The sequence below is a fragment of the Zootoca vivipara genome, chromosome 12 (genome assembly GCF_963506605.1).
Source record: "Zootoca vivipara chromosome 12, rZooViv1.1, whole genome shotgun sequence".
NCBI classification, from domain to species: domain Eukaryota; kingdom Metazoa; phylum Chordata; class Lepidosauria; order Squamata; family Lacertidae; genus Zootoca; species Zootoca vivipara.
The window spans coordinates 33,446,850-33,470,414 of record NC_083287.1 but is presented as its reverse complement, the minus strand read 5'-3'; the positions used below and the strand labels follow the sequence as shown (position 1 = coordinate 33,470,414).

At 39.9% G+C, this 23,565-nt stretch overlaps 1 protein-coding gene across 1 annotated transcript; it reads left to right on the top strand.

The window, feature by feature from the left end:
* Positions 1-738: 738 nt before the first annotated feature.
* On the top strand, positions 739-18,577 carry LOC118092149 (pituitary tumor-transforming gene 1 protein-interacting protein). The gene is made up of 7 exons (XM_035129935.2): positions 739-1,028; positions 2,336-2,388; positions 5,800-5,908; positions 8,566-8,671; positions 12,531-12,599; positions 14,768-14,814; positions 18,185-18,577. Exons 1-7 carry the CDS (start codon positions 884-886, stop codon positions 18,232-18,234), a joined length of 579 nt encoding a protein of 192 aa, XP_034985826.1. The 5' UTR covers positions 739-883; the 3' UTR covers positions 18,235-18,577.
* The last annotated feature ends 4,988 nt before the right edge of the window (positions 18,578-23,565 follow it).

The window sequence follows — 23,565 nt, the reverse complement described above, 5'->3', positions numbered from 1 at the left end:
CAAAGCAGACAAGGGTTCTGGAAAGGAAAGTGGGTGTCCCATTACACGTTTGTACTATACTGTAGCGAGAGAAGGGATGGAGAAACATTCCGAGCCCAATGGCAACCTTCCCATGTAGACTGACTTCAGGGGCTACTGTAAACTATAGTCCAGCCACACAATGAGACAGCGTGTGGTGTAATGGTTAGAGCGCTGGATTATGGCCGGAGAGAACAGGGTTCAAACCCGCACTCAGACATGATGGTTGAGCGTTGGCCAGCCACTGCCTCTCAGCCTAATCTACCTCACAGGGTTGCTGCGAGGATAAAATTGGGAGAGAACCACGTGCACCCTCTTGAGCTTCTTCGAGGAAAAGATGGCATATAGATATAAGAAACGAAATGCGTCACAGAATTCCGCACACGCACTCCATCGGGCAAGCAAAAAACAAGGCAGTTGAAGGATTCCGGCCCTGCAAAAGCACTTGAGAAGAAGAGCGCCGGGGAAGGGGCACGTGGCCTAGGTCGTACTGAGGACCAGATGGACAGGCCTTCGCAACCAACCACATTCGCCCGAGCCAGGGCTGGAGAAACTATTCGGCAGGTGTCCACAATTCGTAACCTGTTCGGGAAAGCGGGCGCATGAGGAGGCGGGCAGAAACGGGCGGGCCTCGGCTTCCGAGGGAGGAGCGCAAAAGCACGGAAGGGGGCGGGACGCCCAGCGTCTATAGGTGCCTCAGAGGGAAGTGGGCGGAGCGAGCAAGTAGTGCACGAGACTATGCCGTTGCTCGCCGTGAGGCTGCCGGTGGTAGTGCGCTTGCGCAAGAGAAGGACCGAGCTGTTCCTTAAATCACCTGAGGAGGGGAGTGGACGGGGCCGCGCAGGCCCGCCGTGAGGGGAGGAAGATGATGGAGCAGGAGACGGTCGCGCGGTGTTGGCAACCGCGGCGGCGGCTCTGGGCCTTCTGCCTGCCGTGCTGCTTCTTGCTGTGGTACCGCCCAGTGACAGGGATGGAGTCCACCGCGTCGCCTTCGCCATCTCCCGCTACGCGTAAGTGAGGAGGCCCCTCTGGGCTGCCCGGGACGGGTCGTGGCGGGGGGGGGGGAGGGTCGGCTCTTGCTTCCTCCCTGGTCCTAGTCTTGGTTGGAGGCAGGGGCCGGAGCGGCCACTCCTTGGGCCTTGGAGGGCCGGGCCGTTTTCCCCGCTTGGTTACCCCCTCCCCCCCACGTCGGGCACCTTCAGGTATACAAGCCGCGCATCCTTCTTCCCCTCGCAAGGAAGCACGATGGCGACTTCACTTTCTCTGGCTCAAAGAAGGAACTGTTAAAATGGGCAGGTGTATTATAGTGCCAGTTTCCGTGGGCTGAAAGTTCCCCTTCTCTGTCCTGTTTGCACCTCATCCCAACCTAGATATCCGTTTTGGACGTACCTGCCCTGTTAACTGCTGCTACCTGGCCTCGATCCCCCCCCCGCCTCCTTTATTATTGATGACATCTCCGACTCCTCTGAAATAACTGGCTGCAGGACTTCGAAGCCGATTCCTCTTTTTTCAGTGACAAATAAGGAATCATGGCTAATGGTTTAAAGAACCCAGAATTGGATTGCTGTGGGTGTATTTCCACTTAATTTTGTCTCCTGTTTCCTCCCTTCCTAATCACCCCCCCCCCTGCCAGTGTTCTGTTTCCATGCAAGGAGGCTTATCTTCATTGTATGAGAGACTGGTATAGCTCAATCTGTGGCTGAAGCTAGCTGATTTCTTACAGACCACAAGTGAAAAATGAAAGCTGTAAATCAGAGAGATTACCCTGGGGGCACCAAATAAGTCTTTCATGTACCATCCAGTGCTTTTTTCTTAAAAAATGTTTAGGGGTACTCTCATTTTTCTACTCATATTGAAATACTGCCCTCAATGAGGCCAAACTTAGATTCACAAAATGTTTAGGGGTATGCACTCCCTGCACCCCCCCCCCGAAAAAAGGCACTGGTACCATCACACCCATGGGGGCTGAGTTGGCAGCCCCTGAAATATGCCAACCCTAGTTCCTGTCTAGATGAATATAAGACCAGACCTAAGATTCAGTATCCCGTTTCAAAGTAGGGTGAAGCGTTTTGGGTGTGTTTGTGTGGTGCTGAATGTCTTGTTGATATCTCTAAGCAGAGTTTAGACTAGTACACAAATGCGTGGAAGTTGTTTTGGAGGATTTGCAGTTCTTTAATACATTCAAAAGTGTTTTAGCATAGTTCAGACTCAAATTTCATATGATCAAAGAGATCATATGTATGTCTATACAGCTGTCAGAAAAATAATAGATTCAATTAAGTTCTTCATTTTTCATGCAAACTTTATTCCTTTCCAGCGTGTGCTGCTTTTACTCAAAAGACATGTGAAGAATGTGTAAAAAATACCAAAGTAAGTTTAGTCACTTTTATATTCGGGGGGATTTTCTAGTGATAACATAAGTGACTACTTCATGCACAGGCAGAAGAAAATGTTTTGCAAGCATTTATTGCTACACTTCAGTAGAAAGTGGAAGTCCTTATTCTCTAATGGAAATTTACTGGACAAACTCACACAACTGACTCATTCACCATGGAAACTGGAACCAATTGCTATTTTTTCAGGGAGCCTTGGAAAACTGTTCTTTTTTGTGCTTTTGCAAAAAACTATATGCTCAAAGTGATGTGCTCTAATACTAAATTGCTTTACACAGTAGACTTGAAGGGAAGAGCACTGTTGCATTCCAGTTCTTCTTTTGGGCTTCTTGTGGATATCTGAGAACAAAGCTGTATTGATAGGCATTTGAACTGATCCACCAGTCTCTTGTGTACTTAAGGCATGACTTGACTTTATAGGCTAAAACAGCTCCCCTTGATATGATAATTACAACTCATAATTCTGTGCAGAGTTCAAATGTTTAAAAATCTGCTTTAAATTACTATAGAATAGAGTTCTTTAAATTATAAGCATCTGGTTTGAAAACAACATAAGCATACATTGCAGCAACTTGTCAAAGTGCTTCAGTTTTTAAAATATATATATCAATGTTAACAACACAAAAGGATATAAAAACTTTCTCTAATACAGAGCAGTTTGCCAAAGTTTTTAACATAGTATGTACAAGATTGTCAGAACTGTTTGCCAAGGCTTTTAACAGATAATCTGAGCAGGGGTGTCACAGTGGTCTGTGTTTACTCAACTGCCCCTACTCGACAAGTACTTTAAGCAGCTCAAATGTAGATGGGAGCTGCTGTCTACTGGAGTTCAGTCTCTCACCAGGAAACCAGTCTCCTTGAAATCTAGCTGTTAGAGGTTGTACTTGCTGCTGGGTTAGAGAAAGTGAGTAGGGATTCTGTCAGTATAACGACCATTCCCTCCCTGAGCAGATAGATTTGATGTTGGGGCTAGTGTTTGGGGAAAAAATAACACACCCGATTTTGGTTCTGGGGGATTTAAACATGCATGCTGAAACCATCTTAACAAGTCCAGCTGTCATATGGAACTATCTCAGTGTACATCATAGACCCAGTGTATAGAGCCGCTCATACCTGCAATCTGGTTCTCACAAATGGAAGATTTGTAGATGTGTCAGGAGAAAGTGCAAATCACCCTGTTGTCATCAACCAACAATTTCCTTGTAGGATTTAGACTATCGATAGCGTTGCCACCCTGCAAGGATGGATAAGCTCTTAGAATAGTCTGTAGCAAGACACTAATGGAATCTAAGGGATTCCTGAAAGTTCTAGGGAAGTTTCCAGTTGGCATGGCTGATCCCATCTGAGGCCCTGATCTCACTGTGGAATGATGAGATGGGAAAGGTCATAGATTGAGTCAGCCTGAGCACTCTCCTAAGCTTCCTGGATTTCAGATGAGCTCTGATCAGTGAAGTAGGCTGCATGACTGTTGGAGCATAAGTGTAACAAATAGTGTACCAAGTACAACTGACCACTACTGTTAAGAGTGCGTGTTCGCACCTACTGAGTGGTAGTGGTGGCAGTGAAGAAGGCTTACTGTTGCATACCCAAGGGACTGTTCACCAGAGCTTTTCCAGGTAGTGATGGTGCTGGAGGGATCCTCCCATAAGGGAGAGAAGGCCTTCATCCTTCAGATGCTCCATGTGACAGATCGGCCAGCAACTTTTAGAACAGCTTGTCCATTTGTGACCAATCCTTGGAATTTATATTTCCCCTTCTGGTTATACTTGTGGGATCCAATATCTTCCTTCTTTGTTGAAATATGTAAACCAGGTTTACTTGGTTTTGAATAAATTAAGGATTGATTGGTTTGGATATAAAGGGAGACTAGTATGATTTGTTTGAAAAAACCAAGGAGGAAGGTGGGGAGAGTAGGAATCTGAGGATTGGTCCTAAATGGTCAAACCATGGCTTGCTTTTTCATGCATACCATTACCAAGTCATGAAAACTAACTATTTTTATAAGATGTCCATTTGTTTAAATAGTACATACCTTAATTCTTTTAAATAGTACATAATTCTTCTGTATTTAATAGCAATGAATGACTTTTGTGGTAATTGCAGATAGTTTTCCAAACTGACACAAATCAGTCTGTTAGCACTGACCTTGTGACTGTGATACTGTTTATATTTTAATATATGTTTTTGAAAGTTTTCTTCACTTTCCCTAATTTGGTTATGTACTCTTCAGAAGTAAAGAGTGGCTGGGGAAAGCCAGCCAGATGGGAGGGGTATAAATAACAAAATTATTATTATTATTATTAGTTAGTTAGTTAGTTAGTTGTATTGGTGTGGTACGATGGCCCCATATTTTTTTTAAGCTGTAGCTGAGATAGATAATATCCCTTTGTGCTCAGTAGTTGTTTTGTCTGAAAGAATAGCCTTATTGTGTTAGACCAACATCTAACCCGGCATCTGGACAGTAACAATTTAGAGCATGCATCCTTGGAAACCTTTTGCTGCCCCTTTCACAGCTATAGGTTCAGCAACAGCTAAACCTTTGAAGAGAGTTTGGAGGGAGATGTCATAATTACAGGGCAGAAAAAAGGAGCAGAGCCAGGAAGCAGTAGAAGAATGAAAGTGTAGGAGAAGTATTTAATGTCGGAAAGATAGAATGGAGGCAAGGAATAAGATTGGGCAATAACTGAACACCTTACCTCTTCTGTAATTTCCTACTAGCACATTTACACCAACATTTCATTTAAAATCTTACTGTACAGTTCTTACAATGTGAACAATGTAATTTCTGGGCTATTGTGAAGTTACTAAAGCAACATAAATAAATATATTGTAAACACTGACAGAGTTTAGAGTAGTTATAGTAACAGAATGATTAATGGCATTTACAATGCTGCATGTTAGTCTCTTCCTTGAGGAAACACAAGCCTGACCTTCATTTACCTGGATCATATGTGATGCTCAGTCAAACCATTGCTTAATATATTGTGAATGTGAGGGTTCCCAGAGAGAAGATGGCAGCTGCTTCTGTACTTCTCTCCTACTGCAGCCCAATTCATGGTCTGGCTTATTGTGTCATTTGAACCCAGGAAACATTGCCGTTGGGAGAGGGCACCAGGAGCAGAGGAACAAAAGTGTTGTCATTTCTACTAACTGTAAAACTGTCATTGGCTTCTTTTAATACCTCAAAAATTGACATAGAAGATGTGCTTCAATCACTGCCTGCTCCCCACAGAAAATGTCAAGTTACAGCTGTGTGAACAAAAACATACTCTGTTTTAGTTTAATTTCAGACTATGTTAACTTCTCAAAAAGTGTAAGATTGAGTGGTTGACTTGCATACTTCCTGATAAGACTACTTCTGTTCATTTTTCACTTTTATTCTGCTTAGTGTCTTTGGTGCAGTGTCAATTCCACTTGTATGGACTATCCTGTGAGGAAACTCATTCCACCATCTTCACTGTGTAAACTTACAGACGCTTATTGGGCAGTTTGCTGGGGTAGGTAATGATTGTGATTGTCTTTAATTTATTGTTGCTTGTAATAGAAGCCATGAAATGATGATCATAATTCTTCATGCAAAAGTACTTAACTGGAGTTCTTCTAGTCAATATTTCATATATGCACCATTACCTTACATGGACTATTTATAAGCTTAAAAGTAGTCTTGCACACAGCACTAACCACCATTGGATTTCCTGAAGCTTCCATTTTAATGAGACTGTTTTTCTGGGAAGTTTGTTTCTGAATTGTTTACTGCTGATTTCTGATATTGAACAGAAAAACACACAGTTCTGCTAGGTGGTAGGCTTAAGAATAAAGTCAAGTTCTCTGGATAATGTTGTCCTCTTCTCCTGAAGTTGTCTTCTCTGATTTGCGTTCAGTTAATCAACTCACTTAGCTTGCACAATTGTTTCCTTCAGTTACAATACCACATCATGGTATAATGTTATGATAATGAACTTAGTTTCCCCTCAGATGATCACAAGAAAGTGATAGGTTGTTGCTACATCAAATTTACATCAGGGTGGATAAAAAGCAATAATTTTTTTAAAAAAAATGTAAAAAAAAATTAATTAAATTTTTTATTTAAATTGGATTTTTTAAAAAAATGCTTTTGGATAGTTTTCTATGTACTGTTAAGTTACATTGTAGTCCAAAGTCTATTCATCAGGAAATAAGGATTTGTTTTAAGTTTTTCATGTGTGCTAAAACTCAGTCTAAGGTTGTTGTTTTTTTAAAAAAATGTTTAACCGCATCAGATAACAAACATGGATACATATGCTATAATGTTATTGTTTTAGTTAAATAAATTGTTTAATTGTTATTAAGGAAACGATTATTTTTCTCCTTCCAATAAAGTACAGCAGAAAAGTTGTCCAAATATAAACTTATTAAACCTCACAATAATTTCATAATTATCTCTCTTTGTATTTCTAATAGTAATTTTTGATATAACTGTAAAAAACTACTCTGAAAATTTATTATTCCAAAAATGAAACCTTCAACTGGTTGTAAATATTAAGATTATACCAGCAAGAATGAGTCTTTCCATAAAAAATGATTTAAATGAAGTCTTACTGACTAGTGATTTAAATTGTGATTTAAATCAAATCCACCCTGTTTTAGATTAAGTGTAATTTAATGAACTGCAGTTTAATATATCCTCTAAACCAGGCATCCCCAAACTGTGGCCCTCCAGATGTTTTGGCCTACAACTCCCATGATCCATAGCTAACAGAACCAGTGGTCGGGGAAGATAAGAATTGTAGTCCAAAACATCTGGAGGGCCGAAGTTTGGGGATGCCTGCTCTAAACCCTAAACACGCCACTCCACAATCCATGGTTGGAAGTTGACTTCTTTTCAAGCAAACAATAGTTAAGATATAATAACAGTTTGTTTGGTTCTGACAAAACAGCAAACCACAGTTAATCAAAATGGAAGTGAAAGCTGATTTCATGGCTGGGCTGGGAGCAGTATGGGAGCCCAAAGCTTGCTGCAGCCTATTTCCATTGTTCTAAACTATGGATTAGCAGGGACCCAGGTGGCGCTGTGGGTTAATCCACAGAGTCTAGGGCTTGCTGATCAGAAGGTCAGCGGTTCGAATCCCTGCAGCGGGGTGAGCTCCCGTTGCTCGGTCCCAGCTCCTGCCCACCTTGCAGTTCGAAAGCACATCAAAGTGCAAGTAGATAAATAGGGACCGCTCCGGCGGGAAGGTAAACGGCGTTTCTGTGTGCTGCTCTGGTTCGCCAGAAGCAGCTTTGTCATGCTGGCCACATGACCCGGAAGCTGTCTGCGGACAAACGCCGGCTCCCTCGGCCTATAGAGCGAGATGAGCGCCGCAACCCCAGAGTCGGACACGACTGGACCTGATGGTCAGGGGGCCCTTTACCCTTTACCTTTAAACTATGGATTAGCCTTGCATTCAATGTCTCTTTTCTTTAAGATGTTTACATGAGGGAAGAGTTCTTACAATACTTCAGATTCACTTGTGTATAGAGGGTTATTAAAAATAGATTTCACTGTTCACAAAGTTCTGTTGTATTTTATAAGTTCTCTTCATATGTTACATGTGTGGAAGGAATGCAGATGGGTTTTTTGCCTAACCCCATGTGGAATTTAAGTTGAAAATATCTGATTTTGCTACCCATGTAATTCTAATTCTCTCATTTTAAAATTTGACATCTCCTTTAGTGGTTGTTTTCTATTTTCTTCTAGGATATTTGCCTAATATTGTAGAAGACATACTTGAGAATGGATAAAATTGAAATTTGGATTGCATAGAGTCACTTGCCCTTTTAAATAAACAGACCATGTGCTAATGTTCTGACTATCTTAATATGCTTAGTTTTAAGTTTAATTACCAGTTTTAAGATCTTTGATACAAGAACTAACCTATTAAAATGTCCTGGCCAGTACCTTAGACATAGTTAGATGGAATCTCTAAACTAGAAGAACACATTTCACAATGACAGGCCAACTACTTCACCACATAAGTGAATTCCAGTCATTCCATTAAGATATAATATGTAAGTTGCTGCAAGGTCATCTTCTAATGGGCCCTAGTCCCTTCCCTGCATGGAACTCTTCTCTGTTACTGTATTTCCTTCCTTTGCTAACCTTTGCATGTACTAAAATTCTGCTTTTAATTTTCAGCCAGCTTTGAGGCTATGATCATCAGCATTGCAGTTGTAGCAGGCTTCCTTCTCCTCCTTATAGGATGTTGCTGTTGTTACTGCTGTCGCAGACGTCGTTCTAGAGGGTAAATGGTTTTTCTTAGTAACTTTGCTTGATTTTTCTCCCCCTGACTTTGTCACCATTAATCTATAATAAAGTTGTCCTTGAAATTAAGGGTTATACAAATATGATTTTAAGCACCTGATTGAAAAACATATATAGTCTGGTCGTCTTTGTTTACAAAAATTACAGGGATCCCCAATACAGAATGGGTCTCTTACAAGGGAATGGAGAGGGCTAACTACTTCCTCATTGTTTTCCCACTGAAAGCTTCCCTTACCCAGCTGCTATTTGTCTCCTCTAATTTTTTTCCCTAATAAAAAAGGGCAAATAAAAGTTTCAGGTGAATTTTCAGTAGGGAAACTATTTTTAAAGAGATATTTTTAGGCTGCCTGTCCAAAGAGGCTTCAAAGCATGGATAGGCAAACTAAGGCCCGATGGCCAGATCTGGCCCAGTCGCCTTCTGAATCCAACCCGCCGATGATCTGGGATTCAGCGTGTTTTTACATGAGTAGAATGTGTTCTTTTATTTAAAATGCACATCTGGGTTATTTGTGGGGCCTGTCTGGTGTTTTTACGTGAGTAGAATGTGTGCTTTTATTTAAATTTCATCTCTTAAGTTATTTGTGGGGCGTAGGAATGCGTTCTTTTTCTTTTCTTTTTTCTTTTTCTTTTCAAAATATAGTCTGGCCCCCCACAAGGTCTGAGGGACAGTGGACCGGCCCCCTGCTGAAAAAGTTTGCTGACCCCTGCATTCAAAGCAAAAAGAGTGGGATGGGGAGATTAACCCCACCTTTCAATTCCACAGTTACAATCCTAATCAGAGGGCCCCAAAAATGCTTATCATAAACAACAGTGCTTCAAAAATGTGCTTAAGAGTTCGGTCTAATTTGACCCATTATTTTGGAAGTAAAAGACATTTTTAGGAATGTAGGAAACTGCCTTGTATCAGTCCAAACTATTTGTTCAACTAGTCAATATTGTCTACCCTGTTTCTCATATTTTAAGACGTAGTCATAAAATAAGCCATTGCAGGATTTTTTAGCTTTCAAGGAATATAAGCCATACCCCGAAAATAATAGGCACAGCAGCAATACCGGCCGCGGCAGGAGGAGGAGGAAAAATATAAGACATCCCCTGAAAATAAGCCATGGTGTGGTTTTTTGAGGGAAAATAAATATAAGACGGTGTCTTATTTTCGGAGAAACACGGTAGTATGAATTACAGTGGCTCTCCGGCTACCTGATCCTTTTGACTGGAGATGCCAGGGTTTGAAGCTGAAACCCTCTGCGGGCAAGTCATGTACTCGGCTACTGAGCTATGTTCTGTCCCAGAAAAATGTTTCCAGAAAGCGTTTAAAATCCATTGAAGCTGGGCTAGAACAATATATAAAGTTAGATCCTGATATTTAATGTTAAAGTCTACACCATGGTTAAACCAACTATGTTGAAACAAAATAATTGTTTCTTTCAGCAGCATACTATTCAAGTTGAGTGGCAGTATTCTCTCATCTACTGTCACAGGTTCTATACATTTCTTTTTATAGCTGCATAGAAAATGTGAGTGAGTAAATATTTTAGTCTTCTGGTGTAGTGGTACGAGAATGCCTTTCAAAGATGCTTTAAACTACACCAAAAGCTGTCAACCCAGGTGACATAATTAACGTCCATCCAGTTATAATAGAGCAATGTTATTCACATATTTCTGTTACCCAGGCACCCAAGTCAGTTCCCTGGTACACCAACTGGCAGGCTTCTTCAGGAATCTACTTTCAAGGATGTAATATTTTTAGTTTACTTAAGTAAATACCAGAGGCATTCTAGAGTAAAGGTGTTGAAAAGGTTTTGCATATGTCAAACTTAATTGCACCGAAGGAAACAATTACAACATTTTTATCACCAGGGTCTGGGGGTATGTAAAGTTCATTTTTTTCTGATTTAATACTTAATGGTTTAGTTTGAAAAAGGGATTTATTTAGATATGCTTTAGTGGTATACCTGAAGCCGTTTCTGAGCTTTGTAAGCTTTCACTTCAGGATTCATGATAAAAACATGCAGAGTATTCTCATGGCAATGAATGCCCTCTCTCCATTTCTCCACCTCTACCAAGGTCCTTGGTCTAGAAATTTAAGAGTTATTTCATCATTCACTTCCTTTACCTGATGATCTGTCTTCTAAGTCTTATAGAGCAGGGGTGACCAACTCTCAAAAGACTGCAATCTACTTTGAGAATTAAAAACACGTAATCTACCCCCATTTTGGGGGGGGGGTTCAGCTCAATGTTGTTTAACTTTTTTAGGGAGAAGGAATTTTTTAGGGGTTTTTAGGGGTTAAAAAATCTGGGAGGGGGACTTCCATTTTGGGGGGGGTTCATGGCAAGGGACGAGGGGTAAAGTCACTCACAAAAAGATCGTTATGGATGAAAACAACACACAAGAGTCACGCAAAATGCACATTCTACATTTTGTAGTGTAAATTATTATTTTGAAGTGCAATAAGGATGTTTAGGTGTGGGAAAATTCTAAGCTGTGAAGTAGTACAGATAGTTTTACGTGGCATAAGAAATCTGTCCTGTGGAGCAATGGGGCTTTCTGGAGATGGAGCAAGTTTTCAAACTTGCATTTAAGGTCATGCCACATTTAAGAGCCTTTAAGTGTATGCTGAGGGCCAGACTAAACAAGTGGGGCAGCCCCATATGTTAAACACATGTTTGCTTTGTTTACATACAAAATTGATGGAATCTGCTTATGGGGGGAGGAATTGAGTGCACAGTGAAGCAGAGTCAACACACACACACACTCCATAGCTTTAAGGAATATTCCCACTCTCACTCACACTCAGTATAGAATCTGGACTGGGGTAAACTGCTTAACAGTTACAGAGTACAGATGAGATATTGGGGAGGCAACAGGGGTGCATTGTTGCCCCCTGAGTGCTCTGTTTGGTTTTATATGTGAATGAGGCAAGTATGTGTTTAATGTGTGCTATTTGGCTCTGAAAGTTAGTACAGGCAGCTCCCAATTTACACAGGGGTTATGTTCCAAGGACCACACATTTAAGTGAAAACCCGTATATTTGAAACACCTTTGAAAAAGCCCACAAACACCCTGTTCCTGTCCTGTCTTGTCCCTTTTTGTGATGTTTTTGGGTCACTTCCAGGTTTGGTGCAATGCACGGTTGTGCATTGACGCACTTAAAATGGTCACTGCCTGTTTATGACAGATGTAGGACATACACTGCCCTACATTTTTTTAAATTTAATGTACAGTTTCCTGAAGAAGGTTGAAACACGTTGGATGTCTGAAACATAAATTCCATTAAGGGCACTTTCATGACATGGGGCTAATTCTTTAATGTCCATTACACATTATGTCCACTGGGTGTCAGTGTTTTTTCTTCAATATGCTCATATGAAGTACCGGTAGCAGATAAAAGATCTATCTTTTAACCTAAATCGGTTTGATATGTCTTGTTATGATGCTGTTGAGTTAAAAGCCAGAAAGAACCATGTTTTGGCCTCTGGTTCTTATTTCAGGTGAATTCAAGAAGGGAATCAATAATCTACTGCTAGTCAGAGAAATGGTTCCCAGCCAACTAATCCCATACTGTGATATCCAAGATCGTCATTTTTATATTGAATTACCAGTACTCTTATTTACTCTACAAAATATATTACACATAAGGTGCAGTCAATGAATCATGACTTTTAAGTGTGTGTTAATGTCAGCTTCAAATTCTTCGATTTAAGATACCACTTCTGATTAACTTATAGAGAAAATGCTACAAATTTGTGAATGTATGGGTAAATTAACAAACATAGATTCCTCATAAACTATATATCAGAAATTATAATTTTTTTGATACAAAAAGCCCTTTATTTCTTAGGCGACCGTCTGAAGAAGAAGAAAGATTTATCAGAGATCGGGAAGAAAAAAGATTGCAGTCACTTCAGCGGTATGTTTCAAAGCTTTTCTTTTTCAAAAAAACACCTAAATACATAAGTTTTGCTCATGGATGTCATTAAAAAATGTCCAGCTAGGGATATGTTCAGTATAGCCTTGCTATAAAGCTTTGTAAGTATTAATTGCAGTAGTTCACTCTTAGTATTTATTAGGCAATATGCTTGTATGCTGACTCCTAAGGGTTTCAATAAATGCAACTCATGATGCTACCTAGAGGCTTTGAGACCCTAAAAATAATAATTTGATGCTTGAGGGCAGTCAGCTATCTTGTACAAGCTATCTTGTACAGGTCTGCTTCCAGACAGTGGAGGAGGAAAGGCAGCATAATGGAATGAAGCAGTATTGGATGAGTCATCAGATCTTCTATGTATAGCTCCAGAATAGCAAGATGTTCTGCCCTGGTGCTGATCCATTTTGTTAGCTGTTCTCCTGAGGATCTTCAAAGCTAGAGTCTATTTGTGCTATATGTGAATAGTAATAGTGGTGGTATTTTATATGAAATATAAAATGAATCACACTGTTTGCCTGATAGCACCCATAGTGATGCACTTAAAAACAAAACAAAAACAAAAAACACTTTTTAACCCCATGCTAAATTTCTAGAACACAGAATGCAGGCAGACAGGAATGGCAATAATTTCCAGTATGGATGTCTGATTTCCACTCAGGGCAGCTTTCAACATCTGAAAATTGCAGTTACATAAAACAATATAAAATGACCACAAATAAATGTTCATTAGTTAAAACTAAAGCATTAAAATCATCTGCCACATACAACAGACGCCTGAAGGAATGAAACCGTCTTCAACAACTGGTGAAAATTAGCACTGCATAAATCAGGCCATACTTCACAGCAGCGCTTTCCATAATCTGAGTGCAACCACTGAGAAGGCCCTTTATCTGAAACATGCTTCTACCCTAGATAGGGCACAGAGAAGCTCAGATACTTTGAATGGGAAATTAATATTTGCAGAATTCCTCTTGGGACAGCATGGGAAGGGGATTGCACAAGCCAGACACTTTGCTCAGGCTTGCTGATACAGTGGTGCCTCGCTTAACGAATGCCCTGCTTAACGAGATTTCCACTTAACGAAAGGATTTTTCGAGTGGAGGTTGCCTCGCTAGACGAAATCGTTTTATGAAAAATTCGTCTAGCGAATCGCGGTTTCACATAGGAATGCATTGAAATTCAATTAATGCGTTCCTATGAGCAAATAAAATGCAAAAAAATTTCAATGCATTCCTATGGGATTCGTGGGATTCGCTAGACGAATTTTTTGTTATAAGAAAAGACCCGTGGAACAAATTAAATTCGTCTAGCGAGGCACCACTGTACTTGTTACTGTAGTGCTATACTGCAGTTTAGTATTACGTGTGAACCAGCATATAGTAAGTTGGTAGGACTGTGGTTCAGTAGTAGAAGCTACTCTTGCTTCTTATCTTTGTCCCAAATTTAGGGTGAGATGCAGTCTGCATATTAGTTGGATGAAACTAAGTCCTAACTCTTTTGCACTAAATCAGTCCCAAGAACCCTGTAAGAATCATGCAAATGATACTGCCACGTTAGGAGTCAAAGGCACAAGTCTTTTGTGGTTTGGTTCATGTCCTTCATGTCATGTTAAAATTATTGTTGGCTTTGGACTATTGAGTAGCAGGAGATCTCCAAGCATTCCATTTAACTTCAGCTGCTAAGATGATCAGGCCTGGTTTTTTTTGTAGGCAACCTCTGGCTGGAAGAAAAGCTGTCTGAGATAATATAGGATCTATCTATCTACTGAAACCTCAACAAATCTCCTTGTGTATTGCCACAATTTAGAAGTTAATTTTCTTGGCCATTAAAAAAAGCTTTCATTTTACAAGCTGTTATGTATGTTAGAATAAGAATATGCTTATTCAGTATGCATACATCATTCATTGGAAAGCCATACATTTGAAGAAAAGACTTTTGAACTGAGGCCTTATTTAGATATTACGCTGTGATGGGCATTGCATCACAGTGCAACATAATATATTGATGCAGTCCTCTATCTAGAGTTTATTTTGAGGCAAAATCTGTGTTCCACTTATATTTGTGTTCTAATGTGTAAGCAGTAGCTTTGTCATATTTTGCTTAAAATTACTTATTCAAGTATTTGTTTTTTATGTTCATAAACTTTTCAGAAAACATGAAAGAAAAGTGAAACATGATGAGATACGGAAAAAATATGGTATGTATAATTCACATTTTAACCCCCCACCACCACCCGTTTAGCCCAAATAACCTATTTTTAATCCTGAACTATCTGGAAAATACAGCTTCATACCTTCCCTGTCCCCAAAAAGAGTTGGGATGCTGCTGGGACCTATTTTTCATATGGTCTCCATATTATATGTGGTTTCCAGGGTAATTTTTGATAAAAAATATTAACCTAATGGTTTATAGTGTTATAGTTTATATAGTTATGGTTTAAATAGTTATAGAGGTGAGGGAAAATACACGCAGTGGTGGGAAATACTTTTTAATTAATTTGTTAATTTTAACCCTGCCCTTCCTCCTGTAGAGCCAAGGATGGCATTCACACAATCTATTCTAATAACAGAATAAAACATTAAAAACACTCCATTCAAAAATTACAGAAAACAGTGCCAATCAGCTACAACACATTGGTTCTCTGCTGTTGTCTGCAGAACTAGGAAATCTTAAATCCAGTTATGGCACAAAGCTCAAGTTTATTTGTATCAGATCACAAGAGTGAGGTATATTAAAGCATATATTAAAACTCTCAACAGCCAAACTCTCTTTGGTTATTAACCTACAGTAACATGTTTTGTAGTATATTGCTTTACCCTCTCTAAATCAAAGGTTATATAGCTGCTTGAGTGCCTAGAGAGATCATGTAGATGGAAAAATAGTGTGAAGTATAAGTCATCTGCAGGCTTTACTGCTGTAGAGTTTTCTTTTTAGCACTTTATTTTGCTTTATTTAAGTCTAGTGGCTTATGCGTATTTGAATTACTTGGTGAACAAAAGTGCTTGGAACACAATCCAGCCCAAGTTTCATAGACAGCTGCTTCTATGATCTAGTCTTCTAATTATTGGCAAAAAGAATTTATGCCATGCTGTAAAAGAGGAGACAGTGCCATATGTACAGTGTACTGGGATAAGTGAGGTGAGTCCTATTCCCAGGATTAGAAATCAGAATTATTTACTGTGCATACAATTAAGAAAAGCAATCTATTAATCTACAAAAAATCCTGCATATTTCTTATTCTGCACAATTCTGCTACACCCTAGCTAATATCTTTTAAAGTCTTAGTCTCCTCCCTGGCTTCTGAAAGTTCACTGGGAACTGCTCCTGAATCTGAAAATCTTGGCTATTGTAAGGACTAGAAACATTGTATACCCATACTCCTTTGTTTATGCAGCATGATCACATAATACCCATCGCTTGAATTATTAATGAAGCAGCACCTTTCTATATCTTTGGACAGTAAGCATTTAATTGGGATGCTTTCATCATTTTTTGAAAATTAAGCACTACTAATTGCCTAGTTAATATCTCTAGTTGGTATCCCTTCTCTGCAACAGTGCACCTCCTGTTTAATATAGATCTGGTCCATACATCATTGCAAACTTCACTCAACAATGGCGTAATAAAGAATGCTGCAGAAAACTGTAAATGCACTAGATCTTCCCGTCTTCAGTGGTGTCTTCTCATTTAAATAGGCAAGAATGAATGGAGAGTAGCAAATGCTTTGCTAACCCATCACTAAATTAAGATAACATCTGAAATGTCACCCTTGTTTGGCTTTGAGGGAATGTATTTTTACCCCTATTTCACCCATCAGCTTTTCTTGCTCCATTTAAATGGTAATTATAAATTTATAATGCATTGCAGGTGTTGTTCACTCTAGCCATAGTCCTTTGGGAGCACTGGAAGCAATAGAGCATTAATAAGTGGGACTACTCGGTTTGAGTAGTTTCTTTGTTACGCAATTTGCCACTTTTTTATAAGAAACCCTGGTATGAATACAGTTTGATTGCTTAAATTATAGGTTCATGGGTAAATGAGTTTGAGCAGCATTTAAATTATTTTTCACTGTGGTAACTTTCAAAGGAAATAGATGCAATTGTCGCATATTTGCTACAATTCTGTTTGTTATGCAAGTAATACATGAAAACATTTTATGCTATGCCTTTGTTTAGATTCTGAATACTCTTTTGTATACCGGTAGTAGGGGAATCAACAGAAGGTAGATCATGGTCCACTGGTTGACCAGTGGCCAGTTTCTGGGAGACTACCCGAGTATGTGTATCTTTATCTGTCTGTTGTGAAAACTGTTCATTTATTCCTACTCTCTTTGCCATTTCTGCTTATTCCATAAGTTTTTGTATTCATTCTTCTTTTGCTGGGACTTCTTTCCATTTTTGAGCAAGTAACATTCTTGCCTCCCCACCCTTCATTCTGGATTCTGTTACTGTACTTGTCTTTGTACCACAATGTCATACTTCATAACTCCAATATTAAGTACTCCCATAATGACACTTCCTGTGCTGTGCTTGTGCTATGAGTGTCTTTTGTTTACACATATCAGTGTACTCTTAAAATGGATAATGTCATTGTGTGTGTACACTACATGCCAGTTTTAATTCCTCCCTTAATTGATGAGTAATCAGCTTAGATTGGACATGATGAAACTCCTTTGTGTCTGTGGGCACTAAGCCTTGATTAAAGTTATTGATAGGTGGTGAAGTGTGATTTTAAGCCTTCCAAGTTTTAATTATCTATTTAGAATTTTCCTTCACTTTTTCTTTTAGCTCAGTAGCAAGTGTTTCTGGTTTCTTAGTCTGTGTGTTGAGCATCAGATGTTGGGAGTGTTGTCTACTTTTTCTAGGTGCTGCTTATCATATTTTTCCAGTAGCACTACGTATTATAAATGGAGATCATATAATCCTTACAATTGGTCTTGGCTACATTCTGCAGAACTTCAGTACCTTTTTTGTACTTGATGTTCATCCTGGCACCCAAGCGACAAGCTAGTTTGTTGTGATGACATGATATTATTCTATTTGCAATTTGGAAGCAGAGTTCACTTCATCAGCTCTGCTGTGAGAGGCCATCTCCATCAGGCCTTCTCTCCCCTCAGCTGCCATCTGGGGGCAGCTATTTCATCAGGCTGCCTCAATGGGAGGGATAAGAAGCAGGGCTCATTTCATCAGTTTTGCTGGAAGCGCAGCTTCATCAGCCACCTCCTGCCCCTGAACTATGCCAGCTGGTCACTATAGGAACAACTGTTTAGAAATTGGTGCTTGAGTTTTGATTTTCCTCTTCCATCTCTGTCCCTTTCCCCTTGTGGTTTGTGGGTAGGCTTGTTTTGATAGTATGTAAGTGACTCTAGGATCCTTTTGGCTGAAAAGCTGGGTACAAATGCTCTAAATAAATAAACTTTGACATGACAGAATAGGTGCAATGTACTGGTGCAGTAATTGAGCTGTAGCATCCTTGGCAACATAGCTAGCGGTTTGCTATGTTTTAGCTACCTGGTTGAACAATATTTTCTTAAATATGTTATTTTAATTGTCCTGCTTTTTCCCCAGGTCTCCTTCAGGATTCTGACCATCCATATAGCAGATATGAGAATGAATGAAAATGGATGCTACTGTGTCTTCTTAAAGATGGCAAAAATGTGAAGTTGATTTTCTGGTTCCAGTTTAAATCACCAAATATGTGCATAAATGCTTAATAGAAAATGTTCTTCCCCCCCCTTTGTAAGCAGCATTCTGTTTGTGTATGTAATTTTTTTCTAATACATATAGAACACATCTCTTCCCCCATCCCCTGTTCCTTTTCTAGACCTCTTATTTAATGGAATGTGAGTTGAGTACAGAAATAACAATCATGTCATTTCCCCTAACACTCTAACCTTTATAAAACAAAGATATCATCGTCTTTTCCACATAATGCTAAATAAAGACCTCCTTTAAATCTGTGTCAAGTAAGTGTTGGCAAGTATTTGACACTACAGACATGTGTGGTATCAAGTGATGACAAATAATTACAGCCTATGCCACTTCCAAGACTGTTAATAGAATATGAGGGGTGTATGTGAGAGAATGCCGGTGTGAAATGGCCACCTTGGGCACAGTAACCAGACCTGGATAGCTCTTGGTGTTGCTAAGCCAATCAGTACTTTCTTGCACTGCCCTAGCTCCTTGAATGTGGGTACCTAATGGATGCAAACATATCCTTGCCTCTGGCTTTTCAATAATCTCTCTCTCTCTCTCTCTCTCTCTCTCACACACACACACACACACACACACAAACACACACCAGTTGGACTTGCAGTGGCACACATCCTCTCCCAGTATTTTGCAGTTTGAGCAGACAACTCCATTGCCACTTAGGGAGATAAGTGCTCTGCTTAGGTGTTGGGAGAGGGTTCTGATTTGTGATCATTATAGACCAACATTTGAATGACAATAGATATTCAGCAATACCTGATATTCAGCAATAGCCTTGTTCCATTTTTCTACAACATGTAGAAAGCAAATATTTTTTTTCCTAATGTATAAAGAACGTCTGTATGCAGTACTTTTTTCTATATATCTTCACTTCTAATAATGAACTCAAGTGGTGAATTCTGACAGGGTTGTGGCCACTGAGAAACAATAGGGGAGGTATTAGCATGCTTGCGAGAACCAAAGAAATTGCAGAAGTAGAACATGTTGCCAAAAGGTGGCATCTACCACAAAGCAGCCCAACAAGACGTGCATTCTCAGTAGCCAAATATTGGCCACATTTGCAAACCAGAGAAACTATCATAAGCATCACACATACAAGTATGCATTGTGACCTCTTCTATTGGCTACAATAGAATATTATTTTCAAGCATAGATTCACTGGGGAAATGGGCTCCTGAGGGTGCATGGGAAGGCCTCTAGATGCATGTGCATTCACAGGAGCCACATTGGCAGCCCCTGGGATAGGTTGTAGATCAAATATAGAAAGAGAAACTAGGAAAGGAGAGTCAAATGCCCTGCTTGGAGAGAACAGCTATCTGGAACTCTGAATAGGCACTATCCTTGGAGTGATTATATATTGCTCATTTTGTTGTAGATCCCACAAACTTTGTGTTGTCCTCCTATTACACAATTTAGAATGTCTGTTGAAAGTCACATAAGTGAACTTTTGTAAAAAATCAATTGCCATTTTCTGAATCCTTGATACTCGTCCTTCATTTAGTCAGAATTATATACAAAGTGTTTTGTTTTATGTTTCCTTTTAAGCAGCTACTCTCTCTAGGACTATCAAATTGTGCATAAATGCTGTGGGATTTTTTTTTGTTCAAAATTTACTTTTGTAGATATTTGAAGCTAGATTTTTATGATTTCCCAGGGTGGCTGGGTGGGTGTTGCAGCAAAAATAATGAGTCTTCGGTATCTTAAAAACCTGCTGTGGTCCATGAAAGCTTATACCATAATAAATTAATTTTTAAGGTGCCACAAGAGTTTGCTGTAGATTTGAACACTACCTGGAGCAATTTATTAGATTGTGGCATGCAAATAATTTTGATATAATAAAGTATATAGCATATACTGTACATTACAGTAATAATATACTTCCATGTCATTGTGCAGCAGCCTGTTTAAGCAAAGCAAGACCTCGTTGCTCTAGTTTGTCAGTGGCTTTTGAGAACCCACAACATAGGCTGGTTTGCAAACCAATCTCAAACCATTGATTTGGCCCCTTGTGACTCATGCTATATGAGATCACATAGGTTTGGAATTGAAAGCAAATGGATTTGGCTTGCCATCTGAATGCAGACATAAAGGCTGAGTAATGAGTTCTCATTGGAAATCCCTTGTGAAAGTAGGTTGAATGCAATGGAAAGTTTTCTTGCCTTGTTCCAATGATGTCTGACATGACAGCTGATCCTCTTAACCATCACAACCATCCTGCAAAGTAAGAGGTTACAAGAGTGCAATGATCCAGTGACCAAGCAGGGACTTTAGGTCTCCCTACTTAAAGCTGATGTTGTCCATTATCTCACACTTACTCTATTTTCCCTTCAGACATTATTTTTCATAATAGAGTGTCTCTTATATTTTCTCCTTTGTAGTTCACACATTTTCCAATTCAGTGTTTATGAAATACAAAGGCTGCAGTCCTCAGTATACTTACCTGAAAACAGTGTGACTGGCTTCTTGGTAAACCAAATTGGGACACTGCACTGAAAGTACTAAGTGTGGATGCTCCCTTCCCCTATTCATCTCGTAGCACATAGAAATACAGAATCATGTTGCTCATCCTTCCACCTCGGCATTGTAAAAATATTTACTTCTAGGAAGGATATTCATGTGAGCAACAAATTTTGTTTGTCCAACAGTAACTTCAGAAAAGGCAGCATAGAAGCATTTCAAGTCCGGCTATTAATATTCTGAAAAACAGTTAATATGGTGGAACAAGGGTGCAAAACAATTTTGAATCAGTGTTAATAGTGCCTGCAAGTAGATTGTCCATGAATGGTTCTCTCTGAAAAATAAGCCATATAATGAGGAGCTCATGTGTGTAAGCTGTGGTTGCATAAGCTGTTGTTGCCTGGGGAAAGAGGGGGACTTGGAAAACCCAAAGTCAGACATAAATAGCATGTGTATTTTTGGATATAGATTTGCCTCTTAATTTTTTCATCTACTGAGTTCTAGCAGCTAGATTTATTCTACATAGATGAATGAAGTGGGAAATGTCAAAACATTGGTCATTTTTTAAAACATTCCCAAAAAACCCTCTTCAAACCACATAGAGATTTCTCAGGAGACAGATGAGGTGATCAGGCACTCCCATTCTTTAAGAACTTGCCATAGTTTGCTGTGGTCGACACAGTCAAAGGCTTTTGCATAGTCGATGAAGCAGAAGTATATGTCTTTCTGGAACTCTCTAGCTTTCTCCATAATCCAGCGCATGTTTGCAATTTGGTCTCTGGTTCCTCTGCCCCTTCAATATCCAGCTTGCACTTCTGGGAGTTCTCAGTCCACATACTGCTGAAGCCTGCCTTGTAGAATTTTGAGCATAACCTTGCTAGCGTGTGAAATGAGTGCAATCGTGCGGTAGTTGGAGCATTCTTTGGCACTGCCCCCCTTTGGGATTGGGATGTAGACTGATCTTCTCCAATCCTCTTGCTATTGCTGAGTTTTCCAAACTTGCTGGCATATTGAGTATAGCACCTTAACAGCATCATCTTTTAAAATTTTAAATAGTTCAGCTGGAATATCATCACTTCCACTGGTCTTGTTATTAGCAGTGCTTTCTAAGGCCCATTTGACTTCGCTTTCCGAGATGTCTGGCTCAAGGTCATCAACCACACTACCTGGAGTGTACGAGACCTCCATATCTTTCTGGTATAATTCCTCTGTGTATTCTTGCCACCTCTTATTGATGTCTTCTGCTTCTGTTAGGTCCTTACCACTTTTGTCCTTTATTATGGTAATCTTTGTACGAATTGTAATATAAAGTTACAATTCAGTAATATCTGGAGGGCTGCAAGTTTCCAGGAGGGCAAATACCAGTCACTGAATGACTAAACTTATCAGAAACTTACAGTATATATGTGTTTTTGTTGTTAGGTAGCAATTGAAGTCACGGAGTTGGAATGTATTAGAAGGTCTACCTACCATCTAGTCTACCTGCTTGCTGTGACTGCAGACTATCCAGTGGCCTGCAGGCCTGCGTACTCTTAACTACAGAGCACAGAGCGCTCCATATATATAAAGTGAAGCTTCATGTTGCAAGGCAAAGGTTGCTTGCTAGCCTTTCTTTCTAACTTGGAGGAAATAACACTGCTACCCTGAATAATGTACTAAAGTGCTGGAGTGGAAAGAGGTACAATTCTTGCAATTTGATAACATCTATTTGTAGCAATCCCAGCAGCTCAAAGGAAGGGGAGAAACATTTCCAAGCTCCTACCAGAGTTTGGGTGGGGGAATACTATGTCCTCCTTGGTCCCAGCGATCCCCAGCTGTGGGGCTAGAGTAGAAACTACAATATGTTGTTGAGGAGAAGCCCTTGTGGAGTTTGCCCCCCATCACTGTGGGGGTGGCAGCAGGGTGTTTTGCCTCAAGTGCTGAAACACCTTGGACAGCCCCCGATTTCAAGTTCCTCATAAAAACTATTCTAATTTTTCTAGCCTCCTTATTGGGAGCCTGTCATCTGTCACATTTAGGTCTGAACAAATTTATTCGTCTGCCTTTTGTAGAATAAATCCTTTTTAAAATCCCATGTTTTGCCTGCCCAAAAATGGAGTTATCGGTCTTTATTACTCTTTCATTCTCAACTTGACTGGGCTAGGATGCCTATAAATAGTCAAGCAACTGGTCTTCCATAATCACTGCTTACAACTCTGATCACAGCGACTGACAGTGCCTCATCTCCATCTGTTGCAGGGAAGGCCCAAGACATTTTGGCACCTGAGGCAAACGAAAAATGATGTCCCCACCACCAGGGAAGAAGGGTTGAAGATCATCAGAAATAAGGATGTAAAGATGTGCATAAGGTTCTAGGAACAAATTGGGGAATCAAATCAGCCTCACCCAATGGTTGAAATGGGAATCAAAGGCAATCATGGAGGGGAAAGGAGCCCACTCTATGAATCATGTTGCCCAGGAAACCCTAGAGGGTAGCTTCTGTTATTTCCTCCCTCGGGTATGGGAAGAGACAAGCAGCATCTATTTACAGAGAGGTAGTCGCCCTATCTTGCCTCGTGTGTGCGAACCCTGATCTGTCGTATACACCTGAAGCCTTTTTGTCACATTTTTAGAACAGATCTAGACATCAGACACGCTTGTGGGCATGAAAGTGCAGGTGAGTTCCACTTTCTTTCTCCATGCTTGGTTTAAATATCTGGAGCTGGGCAAAGTCATCTCTCTTTGTAGGGAGATGGGCTTGCACTCCATTGTGGAGTTATAAAGCCAATATTCTCACAAAG